Raw genomic sequence first — 20,309 nt, forward strand, 5'->3', positions numbered from 1 at the left:
ATAAAAACGTGCATTACGTCTAAATTAACTCATAAAAATCAAATATAATTTCGTAAATTGCATAAACAATTATGAACAAAACAGCATCATGTATTTATGCATTGCTTAATCCAAAGAGCCAAAGCGCCATTCACATAGATTGCATTTAAAAACATATTAGACGCAGTGAAAAGGAATAAACCTCCACAAATTCGTGACGTGTTTTCTAAAAGTTTAAACTGTTTTAACTTTGCATGGCTTTCTGTACATCTCTTGTCTGAGACGCGAGTGCAGCAGTCATATTTGTCTGTCTAAAAAATGTGCTGAATATGCGTTCTGTGTGAATGGCTTGGTTTCGGTTTGAACCTAATCAAGATCTTCTCCGCATTGATCTTCTATATTTCTCTAATATTTTGAATGCATAACACAGCAGCGGCGCGTCTCGTGGGCTAGACTAACAAAACATTAAAATGCAACAACATCACTTACATCATCACCGCATCTCGTGCATCACTGATGACAGCTCCCTGATGCACACCTAACATTCAAATGCAAATGTTTATTTTAAATTCGACTAATATTCACTCTATATTCACAATCTCCTCATCACAGGCAGGCGCAGCACTCATTTCAGCATGTGTTCGTGTTTGTGTGTGCTGTCTGCGTCACTCATAGCATGTGCCTATATTGTGCGCCATATTGAAAAAATGTTCTATCGTTATCGAAGAAGGTGTACCATCGATAAATATCGATACCGTTTTATCGCCCAGGCCTAGTCCTTACTACCTTTCTGGGCGTTGCACATGTCAGTTGCATTGATGTCTATGGATGGTCAGAAAGTTCTTGGATTTCATCAAAAATATCTTAATTTGTGTTCCGAGGATGAATGAAGGTCTTACAGGTTTGGAACGACATGAGGGTGAGTAAATAGTGAGTAAATTAAAAAATTAATTTTGGGGTGAACTATCCCTTTAATTAAAAAAAAAATTACTGACCCCAAACTTTTGAATGAAGATAGTGTAGGCCTATATATAATAAATTGAAATAATAATAAAAGGATGAGCTAGAAGGATTAATGAGAACGCCTTGAGAGTCGTGTGGGCTTAGATATGCAGATATTGTCACGATTTCGGTGGGGTCTACTTGGACTTTGTTATCATGGAGCACATGGCCTTTTGTTTTGACGGCTTGCCATGTGCTCTGCTGTCATCCTGGTGTTCACCCCGCCCCTCTCGTTATCCCTGTTAGCTAATTCTCCCTTCTCACCTGCACCTCGTTTTGTCCTCATTATTCTTCCCTTTATCTGGCCCTTTTGGATGCTATCTTGTGTCAGTCCGTAGTATGTTGTGCAGCAGCTTAGATCGTCTCTGTCCATGCTGTGTTTGTCTGAATCTGTTTTTTTTTTTTTTCTAGTCTAGTCGGTCTGGTGTTCCTGTTTTTGTCACCCTCCCCTTTCTACCCTCCTGCCTCCCTAGAACTCTGGTCGGCTCTCTTCCTTGGCTCTCGCTACTCATAGGCCTGTCTCTCCACGGCAGTTCCGTCCTATTCCTCTCTGCCCACGCTCGATACCACCCCTGGAATTCATCGGCGGCATTCTATTGCCGGTTCGCCGCCTCTCTTCCCTGCGGGCTCGACCGCGGCTGGTCTGAACTGACTTTTTGCTGGGGTTTTGCTATCCGGCAGATTTATTTACTTTTTGTTATCACAGTTTCAATAAACTTGGAATTTGTTTTCACCTGCTGTTGGATCCCGGTCTCGTTTCTGACAGATATCTTAGGTATACAAAGCGGATGGTGAATCCATCATTGCTGAAATTTTGACACTGCTTGATTAGAGACTAGCTAGAGAAGGTTTTAAACTTCCTGTTAACCAACACAGCATCCAAACTTTTTGCCTCTGTTATCCCTTTTCATCCATCTTCTTCCTTACTTCCATTCTGCCACTCACGCTTTGTTACCTGTCAGTCTGTCTACCATTTTCCCCTAATACAACTAAACTGTCTTTCTTTTTCATTATTGCTCTTTTTCTCTCTACTCCCTTAGCCTCAGGAGACTGAACCTGTCCTCCTCTCCCTTAAAGATAAAACCGCTTTTACTCTCTGGGCAAAAAGACTAAAGCATTCATATTTTACCACCACTAAAAGCCTTAAGAGAGATTAAGGATTTAACAGTCGCTCAGCATATTTAAAATAACTCCACTGGTTACATAAATTTGATCTTTTCTAAATGTGTGCTGTTTTGTTGAAGCAGAGGCACTTCCACAGTCAGGCATAGCTGGAGGATTTGTGTTGTTTTATGAAAGTGCTTATAGTTGACGTTGATATGGCTTATTTTAAAGGATATGTACAACATAAAACTCTGTGCTCAGAAAATGAGTTTTGAAAAGACTAAGGGGAGACCATATTTTTGGTGTCTAGACGTATAAAGATACAAATGGAGTGCCCTGAGCACTTAACAAAAGTTTTCTGACTTACTGGTTCTTTGGACAATACTGTATCAGACTGATGATGGACAGTTATACAGTACGCTTTATTGGTAACACCTTACAATAAAGTCAGCATTCAGGTGACATGAACTAAGAATGAACAACAATTTATACAGCATTTATTAATCATAGGTCAATGTATAAATATGCAGGAATTAACAATACACAACAGTATATTTATAATACATTCATTATTGTTAATTATATTCATTAATTTATACTATATGTAGAATTTTACTATATTTAAAAATATCTGTGCATTATTAGTTAGGATTTTTTTTAGTGACTTGTTGAATCAATAGGTGGCAACAAGTCATTCTATTTATAAGTGAGTCATTGAGTCAATTATGCAACCAATTTATTCAACACACTGATTCATTCAATAACAAATCATGTCTTTACAAGTGATTTAATCAGTTACTCAATCGATTTGTGCAAACACACTGATTAATTCAGGAACGAATCATGGGACTGTCGTTATAAATAAGTCATTGAATCATTTGCACAACTGATTCATTCACACACACTGATTTATTCACGTGCTCCTCTATTGTGTGTTCTGTTTCTGTTGTGTTTTTGTTCGAAATTTTTTAGTTAGCAGACCAAATATCGACAAAGTAATTACAAATATTGTGTCTGGAATGTAAGAGATGTGATATTGATTTCATGTTTATTGAAATGTATAAAAAAGCAATCTCTCACATGCTGTCGTATACTGAATATTTGTGTTGACTTTCAGTAGCAGTATTCTTGCGCATGTCATAATGATAAACCATAAGCTGAAAGACCCTGATAAGCTTGTTCAGTCATTTATAACTGTCCACAGTTGTTTATGTGTGTTCATAGTATGTGTGCAGATAGAGTGTCAGGGCAGATGTACTGAGAGCTGTGTTGTTGTTGTGGGAATTGGCCACAGCTACAGTCACTGGTAGAATCCCCAGTAGGCTCCACACAGCAGATCATAAAGCCAGAGAGCTAAACACTGCATTTGTAGATCAGACTGGGCCACACACACTCAAAACAACATCTTGACAGATGTCTTTGAGAAGATCCAAACTGTGCATGTGAAGTTAATTAGATGCTTTTTTGCCAAGAACTATTAATTGGCTTGATGTGTTTTTCAATGATGATCTGATATGTGTCTGTTTTTAAGTCTGCAAAAGAATTAAAGACTTGTATCTAATTAGGCTTTTCATAAGCCCTAAGGAAATAATAAGTAAACTCTTCCTTTCTTCATGTATTTGTTTGTTAAAGTAACAACCAGTTATTTTGTAGACCAGTAATTACTAAATTATGAACCATTTAATAATTCATATGAAATGACGAAATCGTACAATATTGTGCAACTTGAACTGGGGAAATGTATGAACTTCAGTTTCTTTTTTCTATGACATTCTTTGTTAGGTTTAGGATTGGATTGTATGTTTTTCTACAACCCAACTTGACTTGAACACATTTTATTCATAATTAAAATGTTTTTTCTCTGAATGTTTGTTCTCATTAGACCGGGTTGGCAAAGATGTTCCCCAGCAAAACTTAGCTAGTAATTGGTCGACCAGAATGCATTTACACAACCATTTTGGAATACTTATTTTTTTTAATGTTTTTTTTTTAATAATTTGTGCTTGTTTAATAATAAGGCTGCATTTATTTGATCAAACATACAGTAAAAACAGTAATATTATGAAACATTATTATAATTTAAAATAACTGTTCTCTACTGTAGTATATTTTAAAGTGCAATTTATTCCAGTGCTGGCAAAGCTGTATCTTCAGCAGAAATAATAAATACAGTAATAATAATAATTAATAAAGTAAGCATTAATAATATATAAAATACATTTAATAATAAATAGCTTGGTGAGCATATAAGACTTCTTTCAAAAACATGAAAAAATATTTAATTATTCCAAACTTTTGACTGGTAGTTAGGGGTGGGCGATATGGCAAAAATAGCATATCACGTTTTTTTTTTTTTTTTCAGAAATGTCACGATTTACGATTTTGTCACGATTCTTTGTCATGTCGGTTTTACTATTTTGCAAGTTGTCTGAGCAATACAGCCAAACTAATTTTTCTATTTTAAAAACAAAGCCTTACAAGGTAACAAAAATATAAAATAAAAAAGAATGGCAGACATTTAGGCCAAAGTGTGCAAAGATTAAAATCTGTCATTATTTTATCTTTGTTATTAAAAAATAAGGACAAAGATAGGCTACATGTTACAAATACTTAATATACAAATAAAACAAACAGTGCTTTATTTTTTCAGGTACAGTAAATGTATTTACCAGTAGCATTCTAGAAATTGAATTAACAAATATAAAAATAAAACACTGTATACATAAATTATACATTCATAATTTATGTATATAGTATACAGCAACTGTATTAAAGTTCTTCAGTCAGTAGCCTTGAGTATTTGAGTTTTGTTTTATTACCATTATAGGGATAGCTCACCCAAAAGGGGCGTTTTGAAAAGTTTTGAATGCTCAAAATACTGTACATTATTTGGGTAACACTTTACAATAACTAACACTTTAATACACTTTAATACATTAACTGACATTAACTAATGGAACCTTATTGTAAAGTGTTACAATTATTTGTTATTAGAGCATAGCCTATACGTTTACAAAAACACAGTTCAATTAAACAGAAAAGCAAGCAGGTGTGCATGATTTGGCATGGCAGCCAATACAAATAATTAATAACCGTTTCCTTAAATCCTGCATTTGGACCAGGCTCGGTAGCAGAATCACATCACTCTGTGCTTCTAAAATTATTATCTTTTTCTGTTTAGTGTGATAGTTAGCTATCTTGTCGTACGTGGCCACTTGGCAAGCTTGAAAAACACAAGTTTTATTTCAATTCTGAATATATTATCGTATACAGCATGCAAAGAGCGCTCCCTTTAAATTTATTAAAAACTGTCACTCATTCATCACGATCTCACAAAGTTCAGTTGAACATGAATGTGACCACACAATGAAACTTTTTTTTAATGAAGTTACGAGCATGATAGAACTCAGCACTGGACAAAAAGCGGTGAGTGCGTGGATTCCAACCTAAACACCTCTGATTGGCCATTGCGTTGTAGAAACCAACAGACATGTCTGTGATTGGCTACGTTGCTCACCTCTGCGATAATGCATTGTAAAATAATTTGACGCTTTTCAAAGCAGAAGGGCAGATACACTGGATTGTTTGCCAAATCTATTTCGTTATGCTATTATTATGAAGAAAACAGATCCTATACAGTAGTTATGGGCAGCTTTTCCATCTAAAAGCAATCAGTTAGACTATTATACACGCTAAACTAAAGTCCGACCATCCCCCTCATTCTGGAAAGGGGGCACAGGGATGTCCGTGGGGGGCAAAGCCCACTCTGGCGCCGGGCCTGCCCCACTATCAAAGTCAGCAGGGACCAGCTACTGGTTGCCCACATTCTTCAAAATATCTTCTTTTGTATTCAGCACAAGAAAGAAATTAATACAGGTTTGGGACAACATATGAGTGAATAAATAATGACATAAATAATTTTTGGGTGAACTATCACTTTAATGACAATCGGCAGCATAGGTGGAGCATGTGGCCATGGGGATTTGGAGCTAAAATGCCACTAAATTGGACAAAAATGCCCCTGCACAAATAAATTAAATCTATAACTCCTGTTGCTAACAAAGTGAAAATTAATGAAAAGTGTTGATTGCTGCATTAAATTAAGATCTGCTCATGTTGTACCGTTTTTCTTTTTAAGCGTTTTTACCGTGTTGCGCATTATAACCAATCACACACGATTATGCTGAGTTTAGGAATGCAATGGCCAATCAGAGGCGTTCAGATAAGTCATCCTGAAACTGAGTTTTGTTGTGTGCTCGCGCTCGCCGACTGAATTCTGACCCTCGTGAATTCTCTCATCATAAACAACAAAGCGCAGAGGTACATACAATGCAAGTAAGAGATTAATTTCACAGTGTAGACAGCTTCAGAGATTACAGTATAACGAAAGTTCTGTTTTTTTGTGAGCGCTTGAACTCTCCATAGATCAAAGTTAGTGATAATGTTCTTCGCACGCTTTCTGCATATAATGTATTTGCTGTTCGAATAACGTGGAAATTAAACGTTATAATTATCAAGTTCTAATGTTTTTATTCAACTGTAATCACGTTAAATACAAATTCAGTCCCATTAAAAATATTTTATGACATCCATATCTGGTTCTTGCCTAAAAAGACGTATTTATTATGTTTGTAGTTAATAGAATTTGGCTGCTTTTAGCCCTACCCTGGAGTTGGTTCACACTCCGCCTATGATCGGCAGCATGTTTTGTACTGTTCCTTTAAAACCTGCACGCATCCGTTTTTCTCAACTGTTTACATTCGCTTTAGACATAACCAACTTTTTATATGTAATCCTTGCGTGTTTTTGACAGTATTAGCTCAATCAGATGCAAAAGATAACTTAGTCCAGTAATCAGGCGCTGTAGCACGATACTATGATTTTTTTTTTTTTTTCAAAAGCAGATCGTGGAGACATTTTAACGTAACATTTTAACGATCACAAATCGTAAAAAATCAGTTGGCTGACCAGGTACGTCTTGTTGGTTAAAAGTGGGTAAATGTAGTCAGGTTTAGGGACAAGCACCTAAAACAAAGAAATATTTTGAAGCCAGAAAAAATTATATTCATCTCCTGCAACATCAGAGACCATGCATTATTATGCTATTGTAGTCCGTGTGTGTGCATGAATCCTTTAAGGCCATCAACAGTAGCTCATACTGTGTTGTGTGTTCCTTTTCCCCAGGCTTGCTCATATAACTGAGGGCTTTGTAGTGCTACTCGCTGCTCCGTTTGCCTCGCGTCCCGCCGCTAAACACGCTGCTGTGGTGTGGATGCTCTGCATATGCCAGTTAATGCAATCAGCCTCTTGATTGATGTGTCCATCAATTGTAGATCCCTCTAACACTCTGCCTGCAGGATCGCAACTGCTGCCATGCAGCACTGTGGTCTGTTCTGCCGCTCAATCCGACTGCAGTCCGATATGTTATGCAGAGCTTCATTTGCTTGCTTGCTTACTCTGTCATGAGAAATTAATAAGATACAGTCCAAATGGTGTGTGAGAGAAGCCCTCATCCTTGATGGGCATTATTAGCTGAGAGCTCGCGATAAGGGCTCAGGGAACAGCCTCGGTGCTATTTATAGGTCTGGCATCGTGTGTGGCAATAGTTTGGGAGCGTGCTTGATGCCAAGTGCATGATTTGTGCCCAGGGATGTGTGGAAGGGGCAGGGTGAACACGCTAATGTCATCAAATCGTTAAAAGAGTGCTGAGAAAGTTCACATAACGTTTGTAAGGGGCTGCAAATTGATAAAAAAAAATATGTTTAATTATTTATACGATTATATGCCGATGAATAAATCTCAATCACATACGTCAATATTTACTGATAAAAGCACTTATAATATAAAGATAATTGAATGCTATTATGGCTTTATATGCCGTATTATATGTTGTATCCATCTTATTTTGCAATGTGGAAGTAAGCTATTTTTAAAATGTGCAAGACTTCAGATACATTAGCTGCTATAGGTACATAATTAAGAATAATTAAGTGCAGTAAATGGAAAAACTTGTGCTACAAACCAGTGTGTTTATGATAATTAATTAAAGTAATATTATAACAAATACCAGTTTGGAAAATCAAGCAGCATAATGAGCTTGGACAGATAAAATAACTGAAAGTGGATGACATAGGAAGCCTTGCATATTAAGTTACAAACGGTTGCACCTGCTTAAAAATTAGCTGCATATCTTATGTGTTTATCTATAAGCCTTAGACATAAGGGCCTATCACATGCAGATTCTGTGCTTATTTAATTCTTGGAATGTAAACGTCCCCCAGAATGATATTTGCTGTTTTTCCAGCTTGATCACGTTAGTAATCATAGGTATTTGTAAATACTACATCATTTTTATTTAATTTTTTATGCTTGGGTATGCTCTGAAACATATGCATAGCTTTAGAAACATGCAAGTCTCTTACGCTCACCAAGGCTGCATTTATGTGATAAAAAATAAAGTTAAAAACAGCAATATTGTGAAATATTATTGCAATGTAAAATAACTGTTTTCTATTTTAATATATTTTAAAATGTAATTTATTCCTGTGAGTGCAAAGTGTAAGTTTCAGCGGCCTTTACTCCAGTAAAAAAAGAGTAATAGTAAAAGTAAGTAAGTTAATATTATTAAATATTAATATCATTAAGGATAACTGTTGTCTATTTCTATATGTATTTTAACTCATGTACTGGTGTTAATTTTTTTCATTAATTGCATTAAATAAAAATGTACATTATATTAACATGAGGTGTGATTGCATCCTTGTGCAAATCAGCAATGGTGCACACTCAAGGCTTTCAAAGGGGCAATGTGGGATCTCACCTACCTCACACATAAGCTAACAAAGGTTAATGACCTGGATTTGACCTGGACTTGGAGTGACAGACCTGGCTCCATCACACATCCTTGTAGTGGAAGATGATCTCATATTTCTCTGCAGCTCCAAGCAGCCAGACATACTGATGTGTGTGCATGTGTGACTTAGTCAACAGGCCAAATGCAGCAGTCATGCATGTGTGACTCCAGCTCTTATATAAACTTGTCTCTACAGGGATTCCTGTATAGAAGGTGGGATGCGCTCCAGTAACTGGCACCATTCCGACTTGTATGATTTGTGTAGAATCATATTTAAAGGGGTCATATGATGTTGCCAAAAAGAACATTATTTTGTGTATTTGGTGTAATGAAATGTGTTTATGCGGTTTAAGGTAAAAAAAAACAAATCATTATTTTCCACATACTGTACATTATTGTTTCTCCTCTATGCCCCGCCTTTCTGAAACGTGTCGATTTTTACAAAGCTCATCGGTCTGAAAAGCGAGGTGTGCTCTGATTGGCCAGCTATCCAGTGCATTGTGATTGGCCGAATGCCTCAAGCGTGTGACGGAAATGTTACGCACCTTACCATACTGTGATGCCTTGTCCCGCCGGAGCGACAAGACAAAAACATTAAAACCCATTATAAACGAGGCATTTGTTGCATCCAGTGGGGACATAATTACGGATTATAATGACTTATAGTGTCTTTTTACGCGTTGCGTTGCATCTCGCCATACATAAAACCATGTCTGCATTTGTGATCGGAGAAATTACAAACAACAAGCCCTACTCTACACTGCCCAAAAAACTCGCTTTAAATATACTTACAGTCTGTGAGTCAGAACATTGGCATTGTAGTCTACTCTACCAGGATCAGTAAACAGTCCTCCGTAAAATGTGCTGCACACATCTGAATATTTGGGTTGAACTGTTCTGGAACAGTGTTGTAAATACAACTTAACCACTGATTTCTAGTCGTGTCCTCTTTTGGAAGGCCAAACAAAGTAGTTTCACACAGTGGGCTAGAGTGAGCACACATGGCGGGCTTGAGAATGGCGCGGCCGGCGGGCTTGCGGCAACCACATGTGACGACCCCGGGCTGGACTCTGCTTCGTCCATGGTGAAAGCCGATCTGGCGATCCACAGCGCGAAGTTGATGTATTTCCTCAGCAGATATCGTACTCTTTTGGAAGGCCAAACAAAGTAGTTTTGCTTTCAAAACGAAACACACAGCGTCTTCACGACATGGCGGCGGTGGCAACAACAATACTACAGCGAGAATAAAAGTTACGCCTTCTTTCTTTGCGTGAACATTTGGGCGATGTTATGCAAATCTTCCCACATCGTGACGTAGACATGTGAAGGCGTGTTAAAACGAGCCGTTTTAGGTAGGCGTGGTTGACTCTTAACTTTTATAAAGAATATCTCTTTGGATTTGAGACTTTAGTCTTTGCAACTTTACAGATCTTCTTTATGCACCAAGAGCTTGTAACACTCCAAAGAGAAAGGAAAAATTGAAATCGCATAATATGACCCCTTTAAAACATTAAACATTGACAGGAAACAATAAAGTTAGATTTATTGGCAGGATTGTCAGCATTTACAATATATCCTAAATCTTGTTCCTAAAGAAATGCATTTTTGGTAAGCAGACTTTCATAAGTCTTAATAAATAAACCCACCCCAAACTTTTTAATGTTAGTGTAAATTGTCATTTTTCTTTGGATTTTTAGGGTGTATCTGCATAACTCCTGTATTCAGTTCCTGATTCAGTTCTTTTTTTCTCATATTTTCAGTTTGATATAGAACTGTATGTAAGATATGCTATATGTCACACTTTCAAATAGCTTGCACACATATTGAAGTTGATAGATTTATATAGTAGAATTTCATTCTGTGTTCAAGGATGGTGTTATCCAGACTGAAAAGACATCCGTGTTCCCGACATCTGGGGTTTTTCTTTAATATATAAATTAATTTTTCTTTGTAGGAGAGCTCTTTGTCTATAGAGCTATAGAGCATGCCTTTTTTCTCAATAAAGCAGGCAAACAGTTTTTTGTCTTGTGTCTGTTAATTAATGTGTAGAAGGTCTATACGTGAACGTTAGTATGGTATAGTATGGTATAGTTAGTATTAGTATAGTATTAGTATGGCCTTGATCATTGCATGAGAAAAAGAGTGCATGGCAGGAAGTAGAGAAGATAACTTCACAGCCTTCAATGAAAGAAAATCCTGTGCCCCTTTAACACTCTGCAAAAAAGGTTCCTTATATCATTGTGAATTATTTGATATAACATGTCAACAACTTTAATTTGATTTTTTCCCCATGGAAACAGATCACAAATCTTTCACACGTGACTAAGAGGTTAAACTCAAAGGCTAAGTGAATACAATATAAAATAGATAAGGTCTTATTTCCACATTATATGAAGTATTGTTGCATTTTATGTTTTCGTTCCTTTTAGTGGTCAGATGGGTACAGTTTGTCAGGAATGATCATATTGTTATAGGGTTGACTAGCTTGTGCTCTCTGAGACGCAACCCTTCTAAGAGTTCATAAGTTATTAGTTCATCCACTCTTTCCTAATGTTGGGATCAGAAGGAAGGCAACGCAAACACTGTTTTTTTTCCACAATTTGGCACTGCACAGCATCTTGTTGTTTTCGGAGCATCTTTATCGTTTGGTTTCTGTGTAGACCTGCGTTTGCCACTCTTGTCATTTAACTACTACGTGGCTAAACAGGCAGCGATGTAGAAGCAGGCGTTGATCTTCTTCTGCGGAGGCAGTGTTTAGCTACACTATTACATCATAGAGTTGTACATTCCACAAGCTGTTGTTTTGGCAGACTGGCTTCAATATAAGCTGTTTTTAGACTAACAAGAGTTTTGAGTTCTGAAACATACATGATGTTTTTATAGTACAGTATATCTACTCTTATATATCAAAAGATCAATGTAATTTTGATTTCTCAGTTCATGACCCCTTTAAGTAACTTTAATTTAGATATTTATATTTTGTTTGAGTCCCACCAGTCATTTCTTTCTCCCGCTTCCAGCGCACAAATCACTGTCATCCCACTCTCACCCAGCAATTCAAAGCTTCACTCAGTTGCGTCAGGTCCCGCGGGAATGCAGACCTCTACTTTGAAGCTGTTCTTAATGTCAATGTTACATTTAGATACACTTAACAGGTTCTTTTTGAATTGTCATTCTCACCAATGTGAATATTCTGGTGATTTTGTGTGTTTCAGAGGTTTATTGATCGTCATCTCTGCGACTGGTGGACACAGTTACCGCTACACTGCCACCATGCTTCATTTTCGCCTTCCTTCGACCCCTTTCTCCTTAACTCCTTGCCTTTCCTCTCTCCTCCTCCTGATCTTCCTCTTGGGGCTCGCCCATCTTTCTCAGGCCAGTGGCGACGCCCACAGCAGCCCGGGGAACTGTTCAGGGGAGGACAGCTGCTCTGAGGGTGTCGTCTTGCCGGTATGGAACCCCCAGAACCCCTCTGTAGGCGACAAGGTGGCACGTGCCATCGTCTACTTTGTGGCCCTCATCTACATGTTCTTGGGCATGTCCATCATCGCCGACCGGTTCATGTCATCCATCGAGGTGATTACATCTCAAGAGAAGGAGATAACGATCAAGAAACCCAATGGAGAGACCACCACTGCGACCGTACGCATCTGGAACGAGACAGTCTCCAACTTGACCCTCATGGCTTTGGGATCGTCGGCCCCTGAGATCCTGTTATCCGTGATTGAGGTCTGTGGGCACAAGTTTGAGGCTGGTCACCTGGGCCCGAGCACAATTGTGGGTAGTGCTGCCTTCAACATGTTCATCATCATCGCCCTCTGTGTTTACGTGGTCCCAGATGGTGAGGTACGCAAAATCAAACACTTGAGGGTCTTCTTTGTGACGGCAGCCTGGAGCATATTCGCCTACATTTGGCTCTACTTGATCCTCGCTGTCTTTTCTCCTGGTGTAGTGGAAGTTTGGGAGGCCGTGCTTACTTTCCTCTTCTTTCCGCTCTGTGTGGTTCAGGCCTGGATCGCTGACCGTCGTTTGCTCTTTTACAAATACGTCCACAAGCGCTACCGTGCTGACAAGAACCGTGGGATCATCATTGAGACGGAGGGTGACGGCATGTTCACCAAGATGGATATGGAGATGGACGGCCAAGGTGCCAATTCCCACCACAAGGAGGCACTTGATGGGATGCTGGCTGGGGTGGAGGAAGGAGGTGGAGGGGAAGAAGAGGAGGCGAGGAGGGAGATGGCTCGTACGTTGAAGGAACTCAAGCAAAGACACCCGGAGAAGGACATGGAGCAGCTGATTGAGATGGCGAACTATCAAGTGCTAGTGCAACAGCAGAAGAGTCGAGCTTTCTATCGCATCCAGGCTACTCGCATGATGATTGGAGCGGGGAACATCCTCAAGAAGCATGCTGCGGACCAAGCCAGGAAGGTGGTGAGCTGCCATGAGGCTAATGCCCAAGAAGAAGACCCTCACACCATCTACCTGGAGTTTGAGCCCTCTCATTATCAATGCTTTGAGAACTGCGGCTCTTTAAAACTCTCTGTGACCCGACATGGTGGAGACAGCGGCTGCACTGTCAAGGTAATGATTCCGCTGTCTTTACCCAACAGTACTGTGATTACATTGCTGTGATTGTACTTTAATTATATGGATGTGATATCATTTTGAGGCCAGAAACCTACATGATTCCCAGCAGCGAGGATGTACTCTCAGAGCTATTTTAAATAATTACAGCACTTAGGAGATGAGCAATTAAATGACACTGTTTTAACAGATTTCAGATTAGCTCATTTTATTATTTAAACCTTTCAATTGTGACGTTTACCACAGGAAATTAGTTTCAGTTATTTTAAGTGGTGTTGATAAGAGGGTGAAATATATTATATTATTATTAATATTAATAATACCACATAGACTAATAATTCAATAAAAATTATAATTTTGTTATTATTTATTATATATGATTTTGTATTGTTATTATTATATGATTAAATAAAAAATAATAAAACCAAATAATAATTGTGACCCTGGACCACAAAACCAGTCACAAGGGTACATTTTTTGAAATTGAGATTTATACATCATCTGAAAGCTGAATAAATAAACTTCCCATTGATGTATGGTTTATGATAATATTTGGCTGAGATACAACTATTTGAAAATCTAGAATCTGAGGGTGCAAAAAAGTCTAAATATTGAGAAAATCACCTTTAAAGTTGTCCAAATGAAGTCCTTAGCAATGCATATTACTAATCAAAAATGAAGTTTTGATATATTTACGGTAGGAAATTTACAAAAATATCTTCATAGAACGTGATCTTTAATTAATATCCTAATGATTTTTTGGCATAAAAGAAAAATCGATAATTTTGACCCATACAATGTATTGTAGAAATAAGTTATTATTATTTTATTATTATTATATGTGGTATAACAACAACAACAATACAGCATAATAATTATAATAAATTTATAAAATTTAAATATCTATTATGTTGTTATTATTATAGAATATGATTAATATTGATAGTTAATTTTTTATTAATATTGTTATTTATTATTATTATTATTGTTGTCGTTTGAATCTTTAAATTATTACATATCCTCTGCAAAAGGTTACATTATAACAGACTCTATGTATAAGACCCCCGCCCCATACACTTACTGTACCTCTTCTGAATATAAAAAGATAGCATTGCTTCCTCAGCACTTTAGCTGTGTGACAGTAGAAACTGTTCCTGTGTCTAGGTTGACTATCGCACAGAGGATGGCACTGCTAACGCAGGATCAGACTATGAATTCGCCGAGGGCACCCTGGTCTTTAAACCGGGTGAGACGGTGAAGGAGCTGACAGTCGGTGTGATTGACGATGACATATTCGAAGAAGATGAGCATTTCTACGTACATCTCAGCAACCCTCGTGTTGTCCACCGTGCCGAGGTCTCCGTCCTCGACCCTAATGCGGTGTCGCCAGGCAACAGCATTATAGGGTCCAGCCACGTTCCTCCCAAAGCTGCCCTAGGTAACACACACACTGCCACGGTGACCATTTACGATGATGACCACGCGGGGATCTTCACGTTCGAGACCAATTCCACACGAGTGAGCGAAAGTGTGGGCATCATGCAGGTGAAGGTCCACAGAACATCTGGAGCAAGGGGGAAGGTGGCAGTACCGTACCACACTACGGAGGGAAACGCCAAAGCTGGAGAAGACTATGAAGAGGTGGCTGGCAAACTGGAGTTCCTCAATGATGAGACCATGTAAGTTAAATATTCTTAATTGAATATAATTTTTTCAAGTGTGCATGGGCAAATTTCAAGCAGACAAAATGCTCTTTGTCACCGCCAACACTGATCGAGCCAGATGTTTGCAGATAGCATATGTTTTTGTGTTCGAATAGGCAAGACTGAATCAAGCCATTCTTGTCATTAAAAGTTTAGCTCAAAGCTGCACCCCAGTTTGCATACTTCTACTCTGCACTAAAAGTGCATACTTGACTAGAGATGGAAAGTTTTAAGTATATGAGGCAGGGATGTAAGATCTGTGACAAACTCATACATCTTAAAATTGTGTTTTGACATACAATAGCGAGACAAGACAGTTGTTTTTTTTTACATTTTTATTTTAATTATTATTTAATTATTATTAAAATCTTTGGAGGCTGTGTCTCCTCATTTCAAATCTATCACAGTGTCAGTGACAAATGCAAATTGGTATGCGGCCCATGTCTCAGATTTCTTTTTGTAGTCTGCATGTACATGAATGTTTTCCACCACAGATCGGTAGTTAAAATAAGACGATGTGCCCTCATGACCTGGAATGATCAGAGTATGCATGCATTACAGGCTCCAATGCTAAAAAAAGAAACACCCATAGATAAGAGCTGGCAGAAGGAAATCTATAAGTCACACATGAAAAAGGAATAAACAAGGGATAATGCTGAAGAGATGTGTGAAGTCTGGAAGGAAGCCAGAGAGGGGGAGATGGAGAACGATAAAGCTGCTGAGTTTTCTCTCAATCCTAAAAATCGATACTGACCTGCACATCAAGCACACTGCGCTGCCTGCTGCAGATCTGAGGTGAGCAGGTCAGCTGTAGAAAAGAACATGCTGGCAAAAGAGAGAGGGACGCAGTTGTTGTAAACCGCTTGTCAGGTTGTAACAACTGAAATAGGCGTTGGGGTGAACGTAGCATTGTGATTCATGGATGGACTGCATTGACAGTGAGAAAAAAAAGCTCATGCATTCCGAGATGGAGAAGTTACAATCACTAGCGGCATGCCCATTCAAACTGACAAACCCCTCAGATCCTTAAACCAAGTAGATATTGAATGCCACTTACAGTAAAAAAGTGTAAAACAGGAAAGTGTGGTGTTGGTATAGTTTTTATTTACCATGAAAGGGAACGGGATTCAAATCCAGACCTATTTTTTCCATTCGGCAAGAATATATATAATTGGTAACACTTTAGGGAACACATATTTACTATTAAGAGTTTTCATTCTAAAGACTCATAATTTAATATGTATTTATTTTCAGTTTTCAGCAGTCATTACTCCAGACATCTTAAATGTCTTTACTGTGGTAACTGTACTACTAACCTTAACTGGGGGGGGGTTTAAATGGTTAGTTCACCCAAAAATTAAAATTCTGTCATTAATTACTCACCCTCATTTCCCAGAAAGGTAGAAAGGACATTGTTAAAATAGTCCATGTGACATCAGTGGTTCAACCGCAATTTTATGAAGCTACGAGAATACTTTTTGTGCGAAAAGAAAACTTTGTCTATGCAGGATCAGAAAGTTCTCAGATTGCATCAAAACTATTTTAATTTGTGTTATGAAGATGAACAAAGGTCTTACAGGTTTGGAACGGCATGAGGGTGAGTAATTAATGACAGAATTTTCATTTTTGGGAGAACTATCCCTTTAAATTGGCTTGAAACACTCTATTATGGTAACCAAATTCACCACTATTTCTAATAAACAGGTTTTAAATGTAGGGTCACTTGCATCGAAATCAAGAAACCTAATGCTCAATTCCCAATTTAAATTCTGCTCAGCTTATTAAAAGTGCCAGTAATGTTGTCCAGGCCATTTTATTATGTCTTTGTACTGAAAAATGTCAGTTCTTTCAAAATGTCACAGCTTTTTTGTTTTGTCCATTTTGTCCAATTGATCATTTTAACACTTTCTAGAAAAACGTCTTGCATTATTTGATGCTTTGGCTACATCTGAATATTAGATTGAGATTTAATCATGTTTCCTTGTGCATGCTAAATGTTTTTTTTTGCTTTTGGGCTTATCTCACCGCGGGCACAAAGTGAGTCAGGACTGGTGCCGGTGCTCCCTCCAAAACAATATGCGCATGATGCCCATGATTCCTCTGGTTTGTAAGATTGGACTGGGAACAATATGACATTATGTAAGGGGAGCACAATGAATGAGAAATGAGAGCAGGGACAGATGGAAGCATCGATCGAAGTTATTAGTTGAAAAGTAAGAGAGCAGTGAAATGAAGAGAGGCATAATGGTGTGCAAGGCATCATGGGATGGACAGAATTAAACTATGATGTGATGATAAAGCGCAAGCTATAATTCACAGAGGAGGTAAGAGAGAGAACAAGAGAGAGAGAAGAGGTGAGAGGCAGGTGCGCAGGCGGCAGGGAAGGTAGAATGAGGGAGCCATGAGAGATGATCACACTCATACTGTTCAGTGTGTTGGGCAACTAGAGAGGGTTACAGAAGTCAAGCACTGTGTGGGAGTGTGTGTGTATGTGTGTGTGTGTGTTTTACATGAAATGTGTCATACTGAAAGTGTTGTCTATCATGGAAAGACCTGACCTGTGTGAGTGTATGTTGATTCTAAAGGGTGCGTGTGAGTATTTTTGGAGGTGGGTGAATGACCGTGTGCCATGTATGAGCTTTTGCGTGTTCAGAAGTGGAAACTGAGAACCAGAATTTTTTTTTTTTGATAATTAGGAATGCATCAGTATTAAAAATTCTGGCTAATACAGATAAACTGATAATTAATGTTGATTATAATATTTATGCCACCCAAAATATTACTTTAACCTCAATTCAACTTGAAAATGTTACCTTGTTTGTTTGTTTTTTTTTAGAATGATTATTAATTCATACTAGTGCTGTAAAATGATTAATCGCGATTAATCGCATCCAAAATAAAAGTTTTTGTTCACATAATATATGTGTGTGTACTGTGCATATTTATTATGTATATATAAATAAATAAATACAAACATATGCATGTATATATTTAAGAAAAATATGTAACGTTTATATATTAAATGTATATATAATATAAATTATATGAATATAAATATATACATGTAAATACATGTAAACATTTTCAAAATATATACTGTATGTGTGTGTCTTTATATATACATAATAAATATACACAGTACACACACATATATTATGTAAAAAAAAAAACTTATTTTGGATGTGATTAATCGCGATTAATCGTTTGACAGCAGCACTAATTCATACATTAAAATGTTAATGTGTATGCTTATTTACACATTGTCATTATGTAAACAGGAAGTTAGTAAATAGACTAATGTAAGACTAATGTAATGTAAGTTTATTTTTTCCAGTTAATTTGAAAGTGACAAAAGTGACGTGACATGTGGCCAAGTATGGTTTCCCATACTAGGAATTAGTGCTCTGCATTTAACCCATCCAAAGTGCACACACACAGCAGTGAACACACACACCGTGAACACACACCCGGAGCAGTGGGCACCCATTTATGCTGCGGCGCCCGGGGAGCAGTTGGGGGTTCGGTGCCTTGCTCAAGGGCACCTCAGTCGTGGTATTGAAGGTGGGAGAGAGCGCTGTACATTCACTCCCCCCACCTACAATCTCTGCCGGTACGAGACTCAAACCCGCAACCTTTGAGTTACGAGTCCGACTCTCTAACCATTAGGCCACGACTTCCCCCTAATTTCAAATAAGACATAACCGTAAAATGACTTGCAGTTCATTGAGGGAGTAAGATGTAAACTGACTGATTCACTGATTCACTTTTTGCCTGACTAAAGTTCGAAGTTGGCATGAAATGGAAATTCACCCTACATATTTTCTAAATGCATCTTATTGATCTTTTTGCAAATTATTCATCCGTCTATCCATGTCGTTTTTAAATGTTTTTTACATTGTAATTTTTCATCAAAATGCTATAACTCAATCTTTCAGTGAAACGACAATTCTCTCTGGTGACTTTTCTTTTTCGGTAATCTGTTTCTCTCAGATGTACGTCAAAATACAGAAGAAAAGCTCTGTTACTACATCAGTTACATCTTGGCTCTTAATTATTGTTGCACATTTGCAACCAATTTAGTTGTAGTCTTTAACCCTATATGGCAATTAACCGATAAATTGCCGATGTTAAATGGTAAGTTCACCCAAAAATGAAAATTCTGTCATTAATTACGCACCCTCATGTCGTTCCAAACCCGTAAGACCTTTATTCATCTTCGGAACACAAATTAAGATATTTTTGATGAAATCTGAGAGCTTTCTGACCCTGCATAGAGACATGGTACTCTCGTGAATGGCAGCAGACTAACCCGGTAAAGCAATAATCATTGAATCAAATCATTATATTTGTTTTCTATGCACACAAAAAATATTCCTGTAGCATCATAAAATTAAGGTTGAACCACTGATGTCGCATGGACTATTTTAACGATGTCCTTACTATCTTTCTGGGCCTTGAACATGTCAGTTGCTGTTTATGCAGGGTCAGAAAGCTCTTGTATTTCATCAAAAATATCTTAATTTGTGTTTTGAAGATGAACAAAGGTCTACGGGGTTGGAACGACATGAGGGTGAGTAATTAATGACAGAATTTTCATTTTTGGATGAACTATCCTTTTAAAGCAAAGTACTGTTTGGTTAAAATAAATTAAAAACAAAATGCTCAATCAATAATGGAACTTCTAAGAAACCCAAATCGTTCAGTGAAATCATGATGTCGATGAATTCCTTACAATTCCCATCCCTAGATATGTGTGAGTGTGATCACTCCTGAGAGCATGTTGGAGGTGGTGTGGAATTGTCTATAGTGTGTCTGTGTGGGTGGATGAGTGAATTTGACTCCAGATATGATTCTCTTAGCTTGTGCATATATGTTTCTATTGCCTGCATTCATGCTCAAAGCATGTATGCACACGTGTGGAAATAAATGCATGTGAGGGTCTGGTTTTTGAGGTTTTGAGTTTCATCTATAGCTTATTTTGTATCCTTTGAATGTGTTTTGTGTTTTGAATGTCTGTATGCATTTGCATACTTTTGCGTATGTGCATATGAGTGTGTTTGTCAGTGGATTTCTGCTGACCA

At 37.7% G+C, this 20,309-nt stretch overlaps 1 protein-coding gene across 2 annotated transcripts in view; it reads left to right on the forward strand.

Moving 5' to 3' along the window:
- The window catches only part of LOC107700014 (sodium/calcium exchanger 1-like), an 83,413-nt gene that overhangs the window by 22,411 nt on the left and 40,693 nt on the right, over positions 1-20,309 (forward strand). For both annotated transcript variants that reach the window (XM_016501501.1, XM_016501502.1), the window contains 2 exons: positions 12,154-13,522; positions 14,690-15,204. In XM_016501501.1, coding sequence (XP_016356987.1) covers positions 12,212-13,522; positions 14,690-15,204 — 1,826 coding nt within the window. In that variant the 5' untranslated portion in view covers positions 12,154-12,211. The remainder of the gene's footprint in view (positions 1-12,153; positions 13,523-14,689; positions 15,205-20,309) is intronic.

This window comes from Sinocyclocheilus anshuiensis, unplaced genomic scaffold (genome assembly GCF_001515605.1).
Source record: "Sinocyclocheilus anshuiensis isolate Anshui unplaced genomic scaffold, SAMN03320099.WGS_v1.1 scaffold1023, whole genome shotgun sequence".
In the NCBI taxonomy this organism is placed as follows: Eukaryota; Metazoa; Chordata; class Actinopteri; order Cypriniformes; family Cyprinidae; genus Sinocyclocheilus; species Sinocyclocheilus anshuiensis.